Source organism: Pogona vitticeps, chromosome 9 (assembly GCF_051106095.1).
Source record: "Pogona vitticeps strain Pit_001003342236 chromosome 9, PviZW2.1, whole genome shotgun sequence".
In the NCBI taxonomy this organism is placed as follows: Eukaryota; Metazoa; Chordata; class Lepidosauria; order Squamata; family Agamidae; genus Pogona; species Pogona vitticeps.
In genome coordinates, this window is record NC_135791.1 from 8,917,446 (window position 1) to 8,938,110 (window position 20,665).

General features: G+C 40.4%; 1 protein-coding gene across 2 annotated transcripts; it reads right to left on the reverse strand.

The window, feature by feature from the left end:
- Nucleotides 1-1,797: 1,797 nt before the first annotated feature.
- On the reverse strand, nucleotides 1,798-19,697 carry FAM76A (family with sequence similarity 76 member A). 2 transcript variants are annotated; one of them, XM_020813263.3, is made up of 10 exons: nucleotides 19,539-19,697; nucleotides 18,160-18,224; nucleotides 17,441-17,495; nucleotides 16,084-16,236; nucleotides 15,474-15,631; nucleotides 15,061-15,147; nucleotides 14,364-14,495; nucleotides 7,443-7,578; nucleotides 4,588-4,689; nucleotides 1,798-3,641 (listed from the first exon to the last, which is right to left on the reverse strand). In XM_020813263.3, the coding sequence occupies exons 1-10, from the start codon at nucleotides 19,617-19,619 to the stop codon at nucleotides 3,555-3,557; spliced, it is 1,056 nt and encodes a 351-aa protein (XP_020668922.2). In that variant the 5' UTR covers nucleotides 19,620-19,697; the 3' UTR covers nucleotides 1,798-3,554. The 2 variants fall into 2 exon arrangements, with proteins under 2 accessions (XP_020668922.2, XP_072836158.1); XM_072980057.2 differs by lacking the exon at nucleotides 14,364-14,495.
- Between the last annotated feature and the right edge of the window lie 968 nt (nucleotides 19,698-20,665).

The following is a 20,665-nucleotide window of genomic DNA, read 5'->3' on the forward strand; positions in this document are numbered from 1 at the left end:
TACAATGCATTTTTAGTCCAGGGGCAGGAAAACCCTTTTTCTCCCCAGATGTTTTTAACCTGCTATTTAAATGGCAAAGTTACATTTCAGAAGTAGTCTAGGATCAAAGTTCTTAATTGGTGCAATGAGTTATATTTTCTAATTACTTCTAAAATTACTTTTAAATTGCACCGTGACAGGATTTGTTCCATTTTTATGCTATTTCCTTATTATTCCTAAAGTTTGATTTTAGTAACCGAAAGTAACAAGTAGAACTACTAATGCATTAATTTATATTTTCAGCATTGCAACATGTAACAATGGCTTATTGTTTAAACCCATTGCACTGCGCCTGTTTGTTTACTGTTTACAGAAGGGACCCAAGGTGGGGAGGAAGAAGCTAGAAAGTTGCTTTCTGTTGTACAACACTTACTTTAAGAAAGCAACTTTCTAACTTCTGACTGCCCCCCTCCCCTGGAATACTTAATACCATGCTGGATGTGGTTGAAATTTTTTAGCACCAGATGGGCACCACCTACTGCATTAGGAACTGGGTGAATGGTAGATCACGTGGATGGTCTGATCTGGATCCTTGTACATGAGGACAGTGATTTAAACACCCTGTCCCCCACTCTGGTATCATTTGTGATAAATTGCCTCAAAACTTTCTATTTTTCTTAGGACTTTCTTCGACTCAATTCCTATTTAAGAACAGGTATCCTATGGGGGGGGGGGAAAATCAAGACACTCAAATTCTCAGCTTCAAAATATTTACACTATACAGATTATTCTGGTTTAGACAGATCTCATCTGGAATATTACGTCCAGTTTTGGTGCCAGTTTGAGAAGATTATCAAATCAGAGGAGGATGACCAAGATGCTCAAACATCTGGAGAAGACTGAGAAGTGATACAATCACCATCTTGAAAAATGTGAAGAAGTTTCATACACAAGGCAAAGAAGCTTATTTTCTGTGGTTCCAGAAAGTAGGACCCAAAGTGACAGATAAGAAAACAAAGTATGTAAGAGGTTAGATTGCTGTTTGTCAACAATGCTTTAGGAAAATTGGAAAAGCTGGTTATATCTCCAAATGGTTCTGGTGGAGAGGGGCATAGTTTGAATAATTAATTGTATTGTTTTGTGTTATTAGATGATTTTAGGTTTGCATATTTTTGTTTCATGTTTTTTAAAAGAATAAATAAAAAAGCAATGCTTTAGCAGTCAATTTCTTGCTTCAGAGTATTATGATTCAGTGACCCCACAATTCTATCATTCCAAATGTTATTCAGACAATATACTCTCTAGGATGTTGCTCTGCTGTAATCTAGATTTGTTTTTTTGCAAGATTCTGAGTGATATCAAAACTGAATGTCCAAAATATTCACAAGCAAATGTTGGCTGAGATGTCTGGATATATTTAGGTGACTCTCACTTATTCATGTACCTCAACATTTTCAGGTGTTCAAAAAAGTTTCATTAAGGTTGCCAATTCTCCTATTTCAAACATCTAATATAATTGAAGAGAATAACACATAATTAACAGACAATATGGTTGGGCACTTTGAACACCAAACCCCACTAATCATTAGTGTCAACTTAATGTTCATTTACCATTTTATAATTCACAGAGAATGAGAAAGGAGTGTCTTTCACTTCATGTTTTTGTAAGCCTCTGAAACACTTCAGTAAAATTGTAACTAGTTACTATTTAGTAGCACAAAATCCTCAGGGAGATTTTTTTTGGTAAACAAGCAATTCAAGAGCAATAACAGTTGAAGTTATCTGGTAAGACTGAAGGAGACACATTTTAAAAAAGGCTTCATTACAGAAAATACCATTTAATCCTCTACATACATCAAATTCCACAGTAGCACCAAAAGCAATTTTTGCTTCATGCCAAAGGACTGTGCTAGGATAAGGCCGAGCCAAGGAAAAATGGATTCTTTTTGCTGACTCAAATCAAGAAAGGCATACACAAAATATCAAAAGATGATCCCACTCAAAGATCTCACCCTCCCCAAAACATTATTTTTACAATTCATTTGTACAAAGCAATGCATCTGTTTAAACACCATGTTACAAATGTAGAAGAAAAACAGCATCACTATAAATAATCCACTTTAATGCATGATCAAATTGTAATAAAATTAAGAAAAAGCTCTAGTTACAACGAAATAATTTCCCTTACCTTTACTTTTTTGTCACCTGAAGAAGCTAAAAACCAATTTCAGTTAAATTTCTATGAATATCTTTTCCCTAAAAATATTTTAAGTATAAAAATTAGGCTTCTTCTGTTACATGTTTTCCAGTGTGATGAATCCTTAACAAGTCTTTGTTTTTTTAAAAAAAGCAAAAGCAAGGTTAAAAAATTAACAACCCACAGCAAGTAATTGCAGATTTTTTTTCTTCCACATTTTAAGATCTTCAAAGTGCAATTGAAGAAGATACGACTTAATAAAGTTTAAAAATATATAAAAATTAAGTGGCAGCAGTTGTCCCTTATCTTATAAAAAGTTCAGTTTTATATATCCATTTGCAATATTAAATATGAGTCTGCAGTTGGCCTTCTCTGTCTTTTAAGCCAGGGCAAGGCTCAAAAGCTGCAGAGTTGCTATTTTTTAAAACTTTCAATTAATTAAGACAAGGTCAGGGGCTTAGATTCTCTGTTCTGATGTGGTTCAACCACTTGCCTTTTCCTATTCTATTTCAGACAATATCCATCCACCCTTTCCTACCCTCCAAAAAGTTTTTTTACTGTTGTATAATAAGTTTATAATTCAAGGAAAATCATAGCGCTTGCTCATTAAAATGTTGCACTCACATCTTTTTGCAAATGAATGTATCCTACATTTAAGAGCGATGCTCATACATTCTCTTTTCTCCCATCATCCTAAAAAGAGCAAAAAGATCCAAGATGGCTGTTTTAGTGATCAAGATAAATAAACCAGATTAAGTAAAATCAGTTAGTGATCCTTACTTTCTTCCAAACTGTCCTGCCAAGAGACCTTTAAACTTCTAAAATTCTGGCAGATGTTAATTTAAACCCTATCCCATTTCTACAGGCCTTGGAGAAATACTCGACAAATGGTCTCATGGTGTTCCAAATAACACAGAAACACATAAAATTATTTTCAGTAAGGAAAGTAAAAGATTTCCTTTTAAAACGGTAAACACAGAGAATCATGATTTGTTCCCACCACTATATGACTATTTAGAAAGCCACATAGTCTGGGGAGGATCCGATTCCAACCCTGTCCTCCTGTCTCAACCAACTACAGCTAGATAATAAACTTAAGTAAGACTATCTTACCACTGAAAGTGTTTGTTCATGGGCTTGGAAGGATGAGAAGTGGTGGAAGAGATGCCTCTTCCCACCTCGTCATTTTATGATGACAGGAGAACAAGGTATTAAAACCCAACACTCTATCATGCTATTGAGTGGTCACATACAGAGGTTTCCCTTGTGTCCATAACAATACCAATCATAGTGAGGTCCCAGAAAGATTCCAAGAGGTTAGCAGCCAAAAGTTTCTGCGGGGGGGGGGGGCAGGATAGAAGAAGTTCCCATACTGTGTTTAAGGGGAAGTTATTGCCCCTGGCTTCTCTGTCTTTTTGCCTTTTGATAAGGTTGCAGCTTGTTTCAGAAGCTCTCTGTTCTTGGCCTGTTAGAAAAACAAAACAGAGAAGATGTGCACTGTAGTCACACCGTATATGTTGGTGACTACACAGAATCCAGAACATGGAAAGAAAGAATATACTGTAGGCAATGACCTGTGTACTCTGCTGCAAAATATAAATAAAAATCTACTTAGAGAAAAAACACTATGTTCTGTGCTGTATGTAAATTGCACAGGCCAATTCATCCTGTGATATTATGGTTTTGCCAAATTCCAGTTATGCCATTGGTAATGGGGAAAGCAATGAATTCTTACCCCTAGTGACTATGGATCATATTTAAACCCCTTTTTGCCTCCTGATACTTCCAACAGACATTGCCCATATGCTTTCTAGCAGAGTTCTGCAGCCAAACAAGGAAAGCACATACGATCAGGAAGGTGATTTCTTCAGATCACGTGCTTCAGGTTCTTTGCACACATAGTTCCACGGCGGAAAGGCTACAGAGCTCTGTGATGGCTAAGCGCATGCTTTGAGTGCTCAAGGTCTAGGACTGGTTCTCTGGAATCTCCAAATGAGATCCTAGAACCTATTACTAGTCCCTAGTCTACCAGTTGACTACTAAGAACTTTTTTATGCTTTTTATTCTAGTGTAGCAGCTCCCTCAAATGACAATGCACATTTATTTAGAGAAGCATGAACATTTTTCCATTGGCATAGCTTGAGATTACAGGTAAACTCCATGGGATGTATTCACACATGAATATGCTGCTCACCATGATGTTCCTGGAATAAAATTTCCTTTGAATACTGCCAAAGAAGTAACTCTCAAAAGACCAATAGATTAGGATAAATCAACAGTCTGCCTCAGTAGAAAGCAATCTGGTATATCCAAAGGATATTATTACTAGATGTAACAAGTAAAGCTTATGGACTTGTCCCAATATATAAGAACCACCTAGTTTCATGAATACTGTAGTTAAATAAAATCACCTGCAATTGTTCTGTGACCTCCTTGTGAGTCTTCTCCATCTGATTCATTTTAACCCTCATCTGGGACTCCTGATACTGCAGATCAGCCTTTAGTTCAGTTATCTGTAGAACACATAAATAGGAAATGGAAGATGTTTATATTTTCTTACACTGAGTATGTATCCTATAATGGAAGACACCATAGTAGAAATTTAGTGCAGTTCAGTCAGTTACAGGGCCTCCCTAGAAAAAAATATACAGTGGTGCCTCGCTTAACGAGCGCACTGTTTGACGAATCCGCATAGCGACGCGTTTTTTGCGATCGAAAAACCGATCGCATTGCGATGTTCTGAATAGGGTAAACATCGCATTGCAATGATCAGTAAGCATTTCACTTACCGATCTTCGCATTGCAATGTTTTGGAACAGCTGATCAGCTGTTCCAAAATGGCCGCCGGAAGAAGAAAATGGCTGCCTGCAGCATTTTCGTGCCGATTCTCCGCTTACCGAGGTGGCGAAAATGGCGGCCGGATTGAGGATTCCCGCTTAACGGTGAGTTTTGTCCCCATAGGAATGCATTAAACTCTGCTGGGTTCCCCCCCCGCATAGCGATGTTTCTGGATAGTGACGTTTTTCCTGGAACAGATTAACATCGCTATGCGGGGCACCACTGTACAATGTATTATTTGCTTCTTATGCATTTTCCTTGATAACTAAAGCAGGAAATTAGTTGATGCTGGCCAATTCTCTTATGCCCTCAACATCCAGACCTGCTGAACCATCATTCCACAACATCTGGCAACAATAGCATTAAAAATTAACTATCCCATAATTTGAAGTCTTGGGTAAAATAATTTTTTGAGCAAGACAAAAATATATGAATGATAGAAAAAAATCAGAACAACTGAACCACAAAGTTCCAAGAGTGTGTCTAATTAAAGCGAAGTAGAATAAGCCAAAATCTTCTCCTACTCTTTATCCTCCTCCTCTTTCATTAACTCTGTCCAATTAGATGCATATTTACTTCAGGACTATATACAGTCCACTGTTACTCATTGAAATTACAAAAAATACCAGGAGTATCTTGCATGAGCACTTGTATTAGCTGTGTTTTATTACCACTGTTTTATTGTAGATCAGATTCTTGTGGGTTGCTAAGAATTTCTTGGTCTTTCTTTATTCACTTTTCTACTACTTAGTTGACTCAGTAAACCAAGTAGTCATGAAATGAGAAATGAAAAACGCAGATTCTAAAGTTGATCACTCAAGGTCAAATAAATGGGCAAACTACTGGAAAGATGATAAATCACTGGCTAAAGAACCTTGGAGGCTGGCATAGATACAACACAACATTGGTTAAACTTTGCAGCTGTTGTTATATGTTGAATCACCTCCAACTGATGGTGACTATGAATTAAGAACATCTAGAAAGGAGTGTCACTAACAGCCCTGCTCTGGTGCTGCAAACTATAAGCTGTACTAAATCAATCCATCTTATGGATTGATTTGGTCTTCCACTTTTCCTACTGTCTTCAGCGTTTCCTAGTTTACTGCCTTTTCCAGGAAGTCCTATTTTCTCAAAATATGTCCAGAGCACCATAACCTCAAACTGAGTCATTTCAGCTCCTAGCTGGCGTAAGCCTTTCATATTTTTTGCAATGCAACTCCAGAATTCTCTTGAGACTTCCCCCAGCCAGAATTCTGAGAATTGTAAGCAAGAAAACCAATGAGTGTGTGTGTTTTTCTTTTTAAGCACTTACATGTGGGTCTTGACAGGAGCATTGACTTGCCTGTGAAGCAAGAACTAACTAAGCTCCAGGGATGGCACAAGGGGTTACAGGACTGGCAGTCTATCTGACAACTAGGTTCTGTAAAGCAGGGGTCCCCAACCCCGGTCCATGAGCCGGCAGCAGTCCGCGGCCTAGGCAGGATTGGGCCACGGACACAGATCTCCTGCCTCCCCCCTGCGAGCACACAATGCGCATGTGTCCAGATGGGCCATGCCCCCGCAAGGATGCCACGCCCTGTGTTTGGGAAAAGGTTTGGGCCCCTGTTGTTGAGGGTCCATCTCAAAATGCTACCAGTCCCATGATCCCTTGCAGCACTCCTGCAGCTTAGCCACACCCCTTGTGTATGACACAGATCGTCTGCCCTTTCACTAGTGCTTCTTCCTCGATGAAATTATAAATTTTCTTCTGCCGATGTAACTGTGAATTCTGAAGAGGAAGCATGCACCTTAGCCTCGGGTCTCAGTTTTGCCCATTGCTCCTTGGGTGACTGTACAAAGGCTGTACAGCCTTCTCTCATACTCAAGGCCCTTCTCCATATTAAAGCGTGCATCCAAAGATGGGAATGTTTATATCCGCTGTATCCAAAATGAAAGTCAAAATAGCCATGGTGTTATTTGAGGCAGAATATGAATGTATTCATAATACTCATCTCAAGGAGCTTTCCTCCCCATGCCATGAGTGTGAAACAGAATGCAACATAGTTGTCCCTCCCCTCAATTCTGCTACACGGAGCTGGTGAGGAGGGCCATGAGCTTCTTCCCATACTTTCATAGTCTCCTATATCAGTGGTTCCTAACCTTTGTTACTCAGGTGTTTTTGAACTGCAACTCCCAGACACCCCAGCCAGCAGAGCTGATGGTGAAGGCTTCTGGGAGTTGCAGTCCAAAAACACCTGAGTAACAAAGGTTAAGAACCACTGTCCTATACCTTCAGAGGAACAAGACGTTAAGAAAGTATGGGAAGGAGCAGAGTCCCTGTCTAACCCTTCCTAGTCTGTTGAAACAATCCCTGTTTGAAAGAGAATCCATGAAACTATGTGGATTAAGTCGCCTTGAGTTAAAACGCCCCTGCTCCAAAAAGCACCACCTTCTTCTCTTTCTCCAGTATCATTTGGTCCTTCTGGTGCAGCATTTTCTTTAGAGTTGCCACTTCCTCCTTCAGCTGGGCTATGATGACAAAATGATCAGTGCCCGGAGAATCCAATGCCAAATCTGGAGAAAAACTAAAGGAGAGAACATGATACACAAATGTTGGCAGGCCCCCTATGTCATACATACAACATGCTATTAACCAAAAACTATCCCACAGACTATTAGGCTTGTGGGGGGAAACCCCCCCCAATCATCTAGCTATCTTCATTCACATAGCTATTTTACACCTCAGCAATCCATTGATGTCTAGGCAGTTCACACAAATTAGAATAATAATGCACATTTGACAACTTCGAACAAAAATTTAAATTGTACTTAACTCACCCTTTTTAAATTTCCCTATTAAAACAACTGCTGCTAAGTAGATAATCCCCAGCCTTAGTTATTAGCGTTGCAAAATATTTGGCTTTTCTGCAACATAAATCCACATTATCTGGAAGGTGAGTCCTGGCAACGGGACTTCTTATTTGGTTGAAACATTTTGCTGTTCATCCAAGTAGCTTCTTCAGTCGGAGACCCCCCCTCCGTGTTGGTTCCACTTCCCTTTGGTCCTTTGCCCATCTAATAAGCCTATTCAGAACAGGGGTTGCCTAACAACTCTCCTCAGACTGAAGAAGTTCCTTGAATGAGTAACTAAACATTTCAATCTAATAAGAAAGAAGTCCAGTTGCCATAGCTCAACTTCCAGATAACCTCACCTAGATGGCCAAGAATCTTCACAGATAAATCCGCATTCTTAGTAGCAACACAGAAAACAAAAACAAAGCACCCCACAGTGGCTGAAATCTTGACAACCCATGGTTGCAATCCTAAGCAAATGCACTGGAGCACTAATACTGCTAAACTCAATAAAACCTATTTCTGAACATACGTATACGAAAGAATGAGCTACAGGCATATTTAAAGGACACTGAATATTCTGCGAAGAGGGGAGAAAATTAATAATGAACCAACTCTTCTAAACCTCTGTCATCTTTCTTCTTTGCAACAGCATTAAGAAAGGAACATTTTTCACAACCAAAGAGAGGTAACTGCAAATCCTGGCAGTCCAAGAGGTACCGCATTTTTCCCGTGTATAAGACACCCCCATGTATACGACACCTCCCACTTTTCTAATTCAAAATTAGGAAATCTAAGTGGGGCTTAGCAAGGCTGGGGGGAAAGGGATCAAAGCACTGCAGGATAGCATTGATCCCTGCTTTCGCCTCCACTTGTTTGTGTTCTCACCTCCGCTTACTTCCGTGTATAAGACAACCCTCAATTTTTAGTATAAAGATTTTAGACAAAAGTATAGTCTTAAACATGGAAAAAATACGGTAGCTATCTGTATGTGTCTTTCTTTACTGATGCAATACAAACTTTTGCCACCGTTTTACTTCTGAAATACGTTACTTTGTGTATTTCGAGATCAAGCAGACTATTCCCATTCTGAACCAAACTGGGCAATGGATTTATTTTGCATATTCCAAGTGAGAAAAATGATCCATATGCTTTTTGGCGAGGCTCAGCCTAGAATCCTACATGGAGAAATGTTTCTCTCATAGACACAGTACTGTATGATCCTTCCATTCAGAAAGGCAAAGGATCACTGCCATTCCTGACAAAGACCAATCCTAAACCATATCTAAGAGGCAGAGGAAGACAATGTGTTAGATCCAGACCACATTAGTGTTGCTTACTTGGACTGAAGGTAACTGTGGAAAGTTAATGATCAATAACTTCAGCCACATTCAGGATGAGACTGGTGCTACTAACGTGGTTCTGGATACAGCAACTCGTTAAATGCAATGTAAACATTAATGCTGAGAATGCAAACAACCGTTTAACTGGTAAGAGGTAAACCCCTAAATAATGTTAAAGGTTCATCTGAGGACAGACAAAAGAGGCTATATTCCAAATCGGCAGACAAAGGAAAATTAATACATACAAAGGAAAAAGAAGTTGCATAAAGAAGGGATCAGGTTGTTCTCAAACATTTTCTGCCATCAGAAACACACATATCTATTAACTCTCCAACTTTTTGGCCTCAGATTTAATTTTGTGCAAGCGTCCTCTTCTGAGCTTAATATGTATAAAACTATACGTGAACCCAGCTGTATGAAGACACAATTAGGCTGGCTGCACAGCTCAGTGAGTTAGCTATCTGGCTGTGGAGCCAGATGATGGGGGTTTGATTCCCCGCTGGGCCTCCTGGGAAGAGAACCTGCCTATGTAGCCTTGGTCAAGCTGTAGAGTCTCAAAGTGCTTTCAGAAGGGACTGGTAAACCACTTCTGTGTATATCTCTAGAAAAGGCTGAACTGAATTGAGAGCACATAAAAACAACAGCAGCAGCAGCAGCAACAGCAACAACAACAACAGGTACAAGCCAGACAGGGAAGAAACAGTATAATTTCAGGGTGATTAACAGTACAATTTTGGGGTGAATTTGTGGGCTAATTCAAAGCATTATAAGAAAAATGCAGCTTGGATCGCAGAACTATAGAATAATGGAGTTGTATGTTCAATTTCCACTGTACCACTGGGAGAAAAACCAGCCTGTGTAGTCTTGAGCAAGCTGCACAGTCCCGGGATGCTCCCAGAAGAAAAGGAATGGTAAACCATTATTTATTTTAATCTCAGTTACAAAGTTTTAACTGATTATCAACTGAAATCTGGCTTCCTGCAATTAAGTTGGCGATTATTTGTGATTTATTATGAACTGATCTAGCATTTAACACCAGGAGGAGCAGATTGGACTAACTGAACTGGTTACCTTGCACATGTTTGGAGGGGAGAAGAACGGCTAGAGCTCAGAATATGTACCAAATATCCCACCCAAGCTCTCCTGTAATGGCCAGCTATTTGGGCCATACTGTATCTGCCCCTGCCTGTTAGCAGGCAGGATCGTCATAGTCATGCTTTCTTCCATAGCTGTCAGTTTAGTTCCTCTCCCATACAATGGATTCAGCCAACACTCCCCTTCAGGGAAAATAAAAATGAATAAATAAGTAAATAAAGAAATAAAAAGAAAAAAATGTCAGCCACGTAAGTAGAAGAAACTACGGACCATCTTATCTGTGGCTGGCAGAAGACTTGCACAGACAAATTATTTTGAAAGGCATAATAAAGTTGTAGCAAAAAAGCATTAGCATATCTGTAAGAAAACTGGTGGGACCGAAAAAGATGTCAAAAATAGTAAAGTTAAAATATTATGGGATTTCTGGATTTAAAGTGATAAACATCTGGCTCACAATGCATCTGATATAGCTCTCTTCCTGTGGAGGTGCGACTGGCCCCCACCCTCCTGAGCTTCTACAAGCAAATTTAAACCTGGCTTTTTACCCTAACCCTTCCCAAGCACCACCCTTTCATAAAATTATGCTGGCCATTTGTCTGCCATCTTATGTCCCAGACAGGTGCTTTTATGGGTGGTGGTTAGGGTTTGTTTGTTTTCTTTTAATATGTTTTATATATTTTATATATGGTTTTAATAATATTTTGCAAGACGCCCAGAGTAGTGGTATGTTCACTAAATGGGTGGTGTATAAATCAAAATAAATACATGTTGAAAGAAAGCAGGTTTCAAAGCAGATGTGGAAATGGCTGAATTACAGAGAAGGAATTTGAGAAGATAGCTAAATACAAATACTTAAAAACTGAGATTGAGTGATGACAGCAAAAGAGAACTGACATTGTTCCGCTTGTAACTAGTGCACTGGATGTAACAATGAAAGATCTAGAAAACCAATTTTGTACTCTAGTTGTAAATGAGTTCATAATATACCAACAGCCATATCTTCTCTGCCAACATCTAGTTTTCTATAAAGTCGTCTGTTTGTACAGAGTCATGAAATTATGCAGCCCAGGCCCAAACTAACCATGTCAATGAGAACTATGTGGTTCAACAATTTTATGAGTCAGCAGAGCAGCAAAAGAATGACTTCCTCCGTCTTTAGAACTGACTCTTCAGGATCATGTGCACTACACTGGGAGTAAATCTAAACACCATCTACTACGGATGGAAACTGGAAGGATCATGGCTGACTATTCTGTTAAAATTATACCCCAAAAGTTCTGAGGCTTCTCTACCTGTATTGTGATGTTGCCTGCTGAATACAGCCCATTTATCTGTGCCAGGAGCTTACAAAATCAGGCTAAAAACTCTATTGCTTTTGCAAAGACCTTTGGCCAAAAGTAATAAAATACTGATCAGACTTGGCTTTAGTATTATAATATTCTCATTCACTGTAACTGTTACTAGGTATTTTGTATTCCATGTACTTATTTTAACTGAAAGGCTTACTTTGCTACAACAATAAACTTGCTTATAATAAAAGATTAGTGTTTTTAGTTCCAGCCAGCTTTCTCATAAACCATTCTTACTAACTATGAGCCTGTCTATTACATTAACTGGTTTATGCCTGCCCTCCAGTGGCATTGAATCGATGCTACAATAGAAGGCACTAGTAACAAGTGAATTCAATTCCAAATAACATCATCCAGAAATTCTACCCACAGACTGTCACATTCTGAAGGTTTAGACAGTGCACAAGGCTGAGATAGTGAAGTTAGCAGAAAACAGTTCACAGTTTAGTTCTTTCTAAACAAAATTCAAACAAGTTGGAGGTGAAATTTAAGTTATATTGATGTTATGTGCCATCAAGTCCATTCTGAAAAATCTCATCACAGAAATCAGAATTCTAACTCATATAGAGAGGATAAAAGACTATACTCAACAGATCATCTTAGTTAGGTCATAGACCCTGGAACTACAAGCATGGTTATCATTCTAGACAAGTGGTTCCCAACCTTGAGTAAGTCAGATGTTCTTGGACTCCAATTCCCAGAAGCCTTCACCACTGCGTTGGGTGGGGTTTCTGGGAAGAACACCTGTCCAAGAACACCTGTTCCAGGCCAAAGTATTTGCTGGCATCGGTTTTCTGTCTATAGTAAAAGCAGACTCAAGACCCACCTGATACTGTTATGTAGAATGACTGGCTGATTGGTAGCCTTAACAGGAAGACCGCCAGTTAGCCAGCTATTCCGAATTCAGAGAGAAAAAGACAATATTTAGTGTTCATCCAAAATCCGCACCGCCTTTCTCCATCTTTGGCGGATTGCTCAGCTGTGACCCTACCTTGACACGGGGGCGCTCACTACCTTGATGCATGTGCTCGTAATCTCAAGATTAGACCACTGTAACGCGCTCTATGTGGGGCTGCCTTTGAGGCTGATGCGGAAACTTCAGGTGGTGCAGAATGTGGTGGCCAGACTCCTTACTGGAGGGAGAAAATACCAACACATTTCTCCAACGCTGGCCGCATTGCATTGGCTGCCCATTTGTTTCCACGTCAACTTCAACATTTTAATGCTTACTTACAAGGCCCTAAACAGTTTAGGACCTCAATATTTGGCGGAACGCCTGCTTCCACCAAGGTCTACCTGGATCACCCGCGCAAGTCAGGAGGTGAGGCTGAGGAGCCTGATGCCGAGAGAGGCCCGGAAGGAGAAGACACAAAACCGGGCCTTCTCAGTGGTGGCTCCTCGCCTCTGGAACAATCTCCCTCCGGAGATTCGCATGGCCCCTATGCTGGGCATCTTCAAAACCCAATTAAAAACATGGTTATTCATCCAGGCCTTCCCTCCAGCCAACTCTTGTTTTTTCTTCTTACTTTTCCCTATTTTTTATTTCATTGTAACTGTTACTGAATTATCATGTTCTTGTCTGTGTTTTATTGTTTGATTTTGTATTGGAAGCCACCTAGAGTGGTCTGGTAGTCCAGATAGGCGGGGTATAAATTAAACAAACAAACAAACAAATCTCACAGTGCTAAACTATCAAGAAGAGTACAGTATGTCAAAAAAGTAGAACTGATTGCCTTGAGGGGTGGTGAGCTCCCTAACATTAGAGGCATTCAAGAGAAAGCTAGACAACCATCTATCAGTTATATTTTAACTTGGATTCTTGTGCTGAGCAGGGGATTTGACTCAATGGCCGAATAGGTTCCTTTAATCTCCTTTATTCTATGATTCTTTGATCAAGAACACAGTGGGAGATTTCATTTTCCATCACTTTTTCTGACTGAACCCACTTCCATCCCAGCTCTCTGGCATAAATATCCTCTTGCACAGCTGTTTACTTTAAGTGCAGACAACAACTTTTGGAGAAGTGATATTTTCTGGGGCTCCTGCAACCAACAAAACATCTTAACATTCCTTTCTGTAAAATATATGAGGTTTTTATGTATGAAAAGTATGGCAATCTGGTCCAAACAGTACCACGTGTCTTTGGAAGTTCACAGAGGACAGAAGTGACAGCCTTCTTCTATAATTTGGCTTCGACTATTCCATTTCCCACCCTGCCAAAGACTCAATCAATATCCGGAGCCCGGTGAACAATATCAGGCCTTGCTAGACTATTTTTGAGAAATTCCCCTCCCCAGTACACAGATACACATATACACACACATATACAGATTCCTCCCCCTAAAATTTATTTGCACTTCTGCAAAATGTGGAGTACCCCTAAACCTGCTGATACTGCCTTTTGTGCATGTACGGCATTGCTTTGGCTACATTACAGCCCACATTCAGAAACCACATTTGCTACCAGCAGCCAGCCTAACTTTACCTCTGAATACTGATATTTTTAAATTTGACACCACATACAACAATTAGAGGCAAACAGTTATGATGTGGAGTAAGTGCATGATTGGCAATCAGAGATGACAGACGTTCCAGCCTACAGCTTGGCCTATACTCTTGGCACAATAATGACCTCAAGGAGTAAACTCCAACAATATGGATTGCTTCCACAAATGAAACAATTCCTGAGGCTGGAAAGGAAATGGGGGATAAAATGATAGGTGATCTCACTTCAGGATGTCAGTGCCTTGAGAAACGGGACAATCATGGGCACCGAGAGACTGTTGGGAAGCAGCCCAATGCGCCAACAGAGACGGGGCACTCTGGACAGGGGGGCAAAGCATCTCAGGTGAGGAAGGAACGCTGAGAATTAGAGAGGAAAGGGAGCAGTGAAAATAGGCACATCAAGAGCATCAAATCAATCTCTCTCTCATTATTCCTTCGTAAGAAAAGGAGAGCCCTACCCTTCTACTCTAATTTGCCCTTCTAAGAGGGAAAATCTCAACACATTTGCACATAGCAACTGGAAAACAGAGAAAATGACCTTCAAAGATATGTGGGGTTTCCTTCTTTCATGATGAAAGGAGGGGGAAAAACCATTTTTATATGCTCTTGTCTCACAACAGCTTTTTTTTCTACTTATCTCTTCCTAACACCTATTTATTTATCTTGGAACTAAGACTGGAGCCTGGAATACTAAAGCTGTACTGTACAACCACACACATACACACAAAAACTACTTTCAAACATTTTCTGCATAACGATGAGATGGATCCACAAAAAGTCTTCAGTTCCAGAATCCAAACTTTCCTTTTTCAGCCTTAGAGACTTAATGCTTAGCGCATTTGGAGAACTGCACTATTTTTTTCCTTTTAAGGAAAGAAAAAATAGACCTCCTTCTTCAATTTCCAAAATGTAACTAACTCACCTGTCTCCATTGGCTGATATGGCATCAAACTTGGGCTTTTTCTTTGGGATTTCATTCTGAATAGAAGATGTAGATAATGTTTTCTGGCTGCAAAGGAAAACAAATACAGACATTGATAAGATGGTAGAAATTTGGGGATTTTAAGTTCCACATATAATGCTAATCTAGCTACAATTAAGACCTATTGTTGGTAGGAAGCATGCTCTTTTTCACAAAATGTATGTAGAAATTTATCAACAGGTTTCATTTTGCAACAGTATTTAGAACTGTGAAAAAGAGCTTAGGCATATTCCTAAAAATAATGTAAATATGATTCCGGAGGAAACAGGGTGATAGTGAATCCATCTTCTGTATTTCTTTAATCCAAAATGTATGTGAAAAGCAGAAAGACAGTAGCAGTAAGACAAAATTACCTGTTGTAGTGGCTGCTGCTACTAAGATGGCCATATTGTTCCTTCTCTAGCAAGCTTGTCCGGGAGGAGGTGCTTAAGTGTTTACGTTGCTCTTTGGTCTTCTGTAATACTCTTTTATAGGATAGTGTGCAAAGCCAGCAAAGTAGCTTTCCATCTACCTAAGATACAATAAGAACAAGTCAATGACAACAACAAAAAAGGCAGGATATCATTGACTAACCTCCACTAAACCAAGCAAAAAATTATAGAGTAGGACCTCCCTATCTGCAGGATCAGTATCCACCGATTCTTTTCTCTGCTGCCTTAAAATACTAAATAAAAAACCCTCAGAAATACTGTATGTATTTATATGTATTTCCAGGGTATATTTACCATAAATGGCCATTAAAGGGAGCCAGAGACCATGCAATATATAGCATTTGATACGTCTGTGTTTTTGCCATCTGCAGGGGGGTGTTGGAACTGATCCCCTGCAGATACCGCAGTCCTACTATATCATCTTAATTAGAAATGAAAAGCCAGAGAAACTCAAGGATTTTGTCTGAGCCAAATAAGTGAACAAATTAAGAGCTTTGTTCCCCGTGAGGGATATATATACAGGCATACTCACCTTTTTCCGATCATCTTTCCTGTCGAAGGCACACTGTTGCTTACACTGTTCACAGGAATGCGGCGGCCCATACTTCTTCTCAGAATTTGTACAACGCTGGCACTTGTTTCCAATAAATGCTGCAATTATGTTACAGTACTGGCAGGGTTTCGGCTTAGAAAGGGAAGAGCAAGGAGATTAACAATGTATTTTCAGTACACATGGATTCATTTCCATGGGTTCAAATGTCCCCATCATGTCCTTCATAACTTCTCCCAATTAGACAAGTTGCGAGAGTTACTGAGGAGTGTGACAGACTTTTAATTCCTTCAATATTTGTGTTGATCATTTGTGTAAAACAATCCTTTTATATGGGTTGGGCCAACTACAGTCTTATGTAGATTGTTCTTTTTTCTTAAAGGATCCTCATTTACTCCCAAAGTGTTTCAGATTTACAAAACAATTGTGCATAGGCACTATAGTGTAAATAATCAGTATTGAAGTATATTGAGTGGACAATCATCCTTAACAATAATGAAATACATTAGCTCAAAAACCATATAGTTTAGCAATGCAGAAGATTCTAATAAGCAGCAGGCACTGTGTGTGTAGGCATCCTTCAGTCTCGAAAGACTATGGTAACATGCTCTGAATAGAGATCTTGGAACAGTGTCCTCTCCAGAGCACAAAGCCTGGGTAAAATAATATGGAGGATAGGCTGTTACCCAAGCAGCAAATCCCCCCTCTGCACATCACTGAAACGCAAGACCCAATACAACTGGTTCCAGCAATGTCACAGGAGTTGCCAGAACATCACGAACTGCCTTCGGGACTCCAGCTCCGGATTTTGCCTTGAGGTAAACTCCTGAAGCCTTTTCCATCAGTGGATATAGCCACAAGGCAGTGGAGGTCTGAAATCGGAGTTTTCCTTCTCCTAGATGGGCTGCCTTCCAAGGCTGATGAGCCCCACCTACCCCCTGATAGTGCAGAAGTATGATCCTACCCATGACTTTATCGCATGCAATTATAGTAATTATAGTTATTGTTCTGGCCCAAGAGTAAGAGTAGAGGGGAAATGAATCTAACATTTGAGGGTCAGATGTGAAGATCTTAGGCCTGTTGCTTTTTGGAAGTGTGTTGCCCTCCAGAAGACCTACAATTTCTCAAATCCCTGATAATGCAGGATGAGACATGGGATTTTGAGTACAGAAATATCAGAAGACCCACAAATTTCCATGCACACTCTGTGGTCTACTAGAAATTGGCAAGAATGCCACTAATAGATCATTATCTTCTTTCAGCCTGTGCCTCCCTCAAACCACTAAAGAAATGTAGGTTCAGAAGGGGGATAAATTGCAATAAGTCCTCTGGTACATACCGTCCCATAAAGTTTCACATTCTGAGCACATTTCTTGCATATTGTGTTGGTTTTGCTAAGAGAACAAGAGAAAGGATTAGATTATAATGAAATATGATGCTGTGATCTTACAGATTACATAAACTGAACAGCAAGAAATGCAGTATATTTTTGTGGCTTTTATTGATTTAAATTCATTTATGCCTTACGGTACCACTATTACTTACTTATGTATTATGGACTTCAGCCACACTAGACTGCAACTGAGAATAACATCTGCTTGCAAATTTACCAAGTCAATCAAATCCAACATTAAATTGGAAATAAGTTGGCTTTGATTGGCTTTTACTGCCTGGTGAGTTAACCAAAAGTTACCCCTCACTTTATGATGGGGATGGCTTAGTTTCTGTGTAACCCTGCCCCACCACCCTAAGTCAAAAAGGAAGCTAGATTTCGAAAACGGGCGATAGGGGTGAGTGAAGGGAGGGGTACATTCTAGGACGAGAGCTAATTCTGTAGAACTGATAACATTTTGCTCTATCATTAATTCTATTTCTGTAATAACCTTAGACCAGAATATCTGGATCACAGGTATGTCCACCACATGTGCTAATAACAGCCTATGTTTTTACAGTTCCTCCAACAACTTGAACTCATTTCTTTATTAATGCAGCTGAAAAAGAGCAGCACAGGGTCCCATTTTTTCCTGAAAATCTAGTGTATGAACCAGGCATCTTTACCTTTCTTGCTGGAATTCAGTTCGACAATAAGTACATTTAACAATTGGGTGCGCAATCCGACATTCCTGAAAATGAAAGGAGATAAATATTTTAAAACTCCAGTAGAAAAAGAACAGTATCATGCACTTATGTATCATTTTGCAAACAGCTTTTTATGTTCCTAAAGACTGACAATGAAATGTATGCTCCCATTCTGGCTATTCTTCATAACTATGATCCACGCAGTCTGGGGTAAGCAACTACAGGTCTCTAGACATTGTGAGCAGCAACTGTCTTAACTCCCCACAACAGGCTTAATGGGGCTAAGGTTGATGTAAGGCAAAAATATCTGGGCCATAGTCACCCACTCCTGCTGTAAAAAAACAATCACTTATCATTACGATGCACAAGCATTGGAATAAAGGCCCACTTTCTTTTAGTTAGGTATGTTAGTGGGCAGTATTTAAATGCAAGAAATCACAAAGTAGAACATTCTAATAATTCTTTCCAATGCAACATAATTCCTGTGTCGCCTACAGAGCTTCTCAAACAGTTGCTCTCCCTCTAATCTTCAGAATTTTTTTCTCCTCAAGATGCCTACCACAATCCTAATTACCACCAATTTTAACTACTAGGAGCTGAACACCTTTACTCAACTCAGTACAGAACAATACTGTATATTTTACTGCTAAAAATATATACAACTACAAACCCCTATGACATACTGTATTAAAAAACCAATAGATTAATTTTAACACAATCTTCCAGGGATTACAGCCTGTTTCTCTGAAGATACAAGGCCTAATAAGCATACTCCACTCAAATCACTGGAATAAACGTGTCAAGACTTTACAGGACCACGATTTTTAATTTTTGCTGCACAGGGTCAAACAGCCTCACACACAGCTTTCCCTTGGAAAATGCCTCCAATAAATATATTTAGACCCAACCCAGGGTATGGATCGTATGGCTTAGGTTTTATTAATGCCTCCGATGGGGGTGGGTGCTTTGTGGTTGTGGGTGTTTTTTGTGCGAACCCTCCTGGGAACTGTTCGGCTGAAGGAGGGGAGGCAACGATGCGAGCTTCGGATCAGTATCTGCCACACACCAGAAGTCGATAGGATGAAATCAAGATGATAAAATGGGATTTTAGGAGGCTCAGCAGACGAGGCCCTGCAATGGGTTTGAACCAGCCAGATAAAGGGTCGGGGGGGGGGGGCAAGGATATGGGGATGATGGGATACCAAGTGTTCCCCACCCCGCCTCAAGAAGCTAGCTATGGGAGGAGGAGAACCCGGGTTCCCATTCCCACAACCTCCATGACACGACACGCTTCCGTCACGCAGCGCTCCCCACCCCCACCCTCCCGGCCCGCGCTCCTTCCCTCCCCCTCCCCTGACCTTGCAGAGCTGCTGCCCCTGGCTGAGGGCCTCGAAGGGGAAGCGCTGGTGGCACTTGGTACAAGCATAAAGCGCCGCCATCCCGCCGGCCTCGCTGACAGGCACGGCCCTGAGCCAACCCGATGGCGCGCCCCGGCCTCCTCGCTGGGGATTGGCTCGGGACGACGCCACTTGCCGCCTGGGGAGGGCGGGCTCTGCGGCGAAACCTTCCCCTTCATTGGTTCGTGGCGATGCCAGTCAGGCATTGAAGGCGGGTGGGTTTGGTGTGGCGGAGAAAAACAGGAAAAGGGGTAGCGGCGAGTCCCTCGTCCTCAGTGGAGCGGAAAGAGGGGGTTACGTAAACATAGAGCTATGAAGCAAAAGTAGTAGAGTGACGAAAGCCTTCCGGTAAAAACATGGAGGGGGGAATCTCTCTCTTTTTCTCTCTCCCCTCGCTGTGTACAAAGCTTGCAATTCGTGTGATTTCTTTTCACTGGTTCGATATCGCCTGACTCTTGCAAGCTTGGAAGGGTGTCGGTTCTTAATTGTTCCCCACAAGGCGGGCTGCTCAGCCTCCCTAAAAATATTCCCGCCACCCTTTGCATTTCAAGAACCATTTTTATTGTTTTTTTTTAAGACCTGCATCGGAAATGGAAATTATGAATTTCTCCAAAGTGGAAAATCTGTTTGGAAAATCTGACCATCCCAAAAATACCAGCAGATCTTTTGAAGAGCCAGATTTAACTGCTTCCATCTGCAGATGGGCGCTATTATGGTGTGCCATATGAAAATCAACTCTGTCCCTGTAATAATAAATTGAAACTTTAGAGCATGTCCTTTTTTGTATGAGTATGCCAGACTCCTTAACCCTGTAATGAGTGACTTTCCAGGTCAGCCTTTGGAATTGGTATTTAAAATATTTATATTCATAAGTCCAACACAGCTAATAGCTAAGTTCCTGAGCATGCAAGACAATCCTCGCCTCTGTTTTATAACGCTTGTTGTTTTAAATCATGTCCATGTGATCAATTTAACTGTTTTAAACCATTTTTCATAAGTTGTTATGCTATTCGTTGGGTCTGTGACATAAAATAAAGATTGATCGATTGAAGGCTAAAATATAGCATAGTCACACAGCCGCTGCTTGT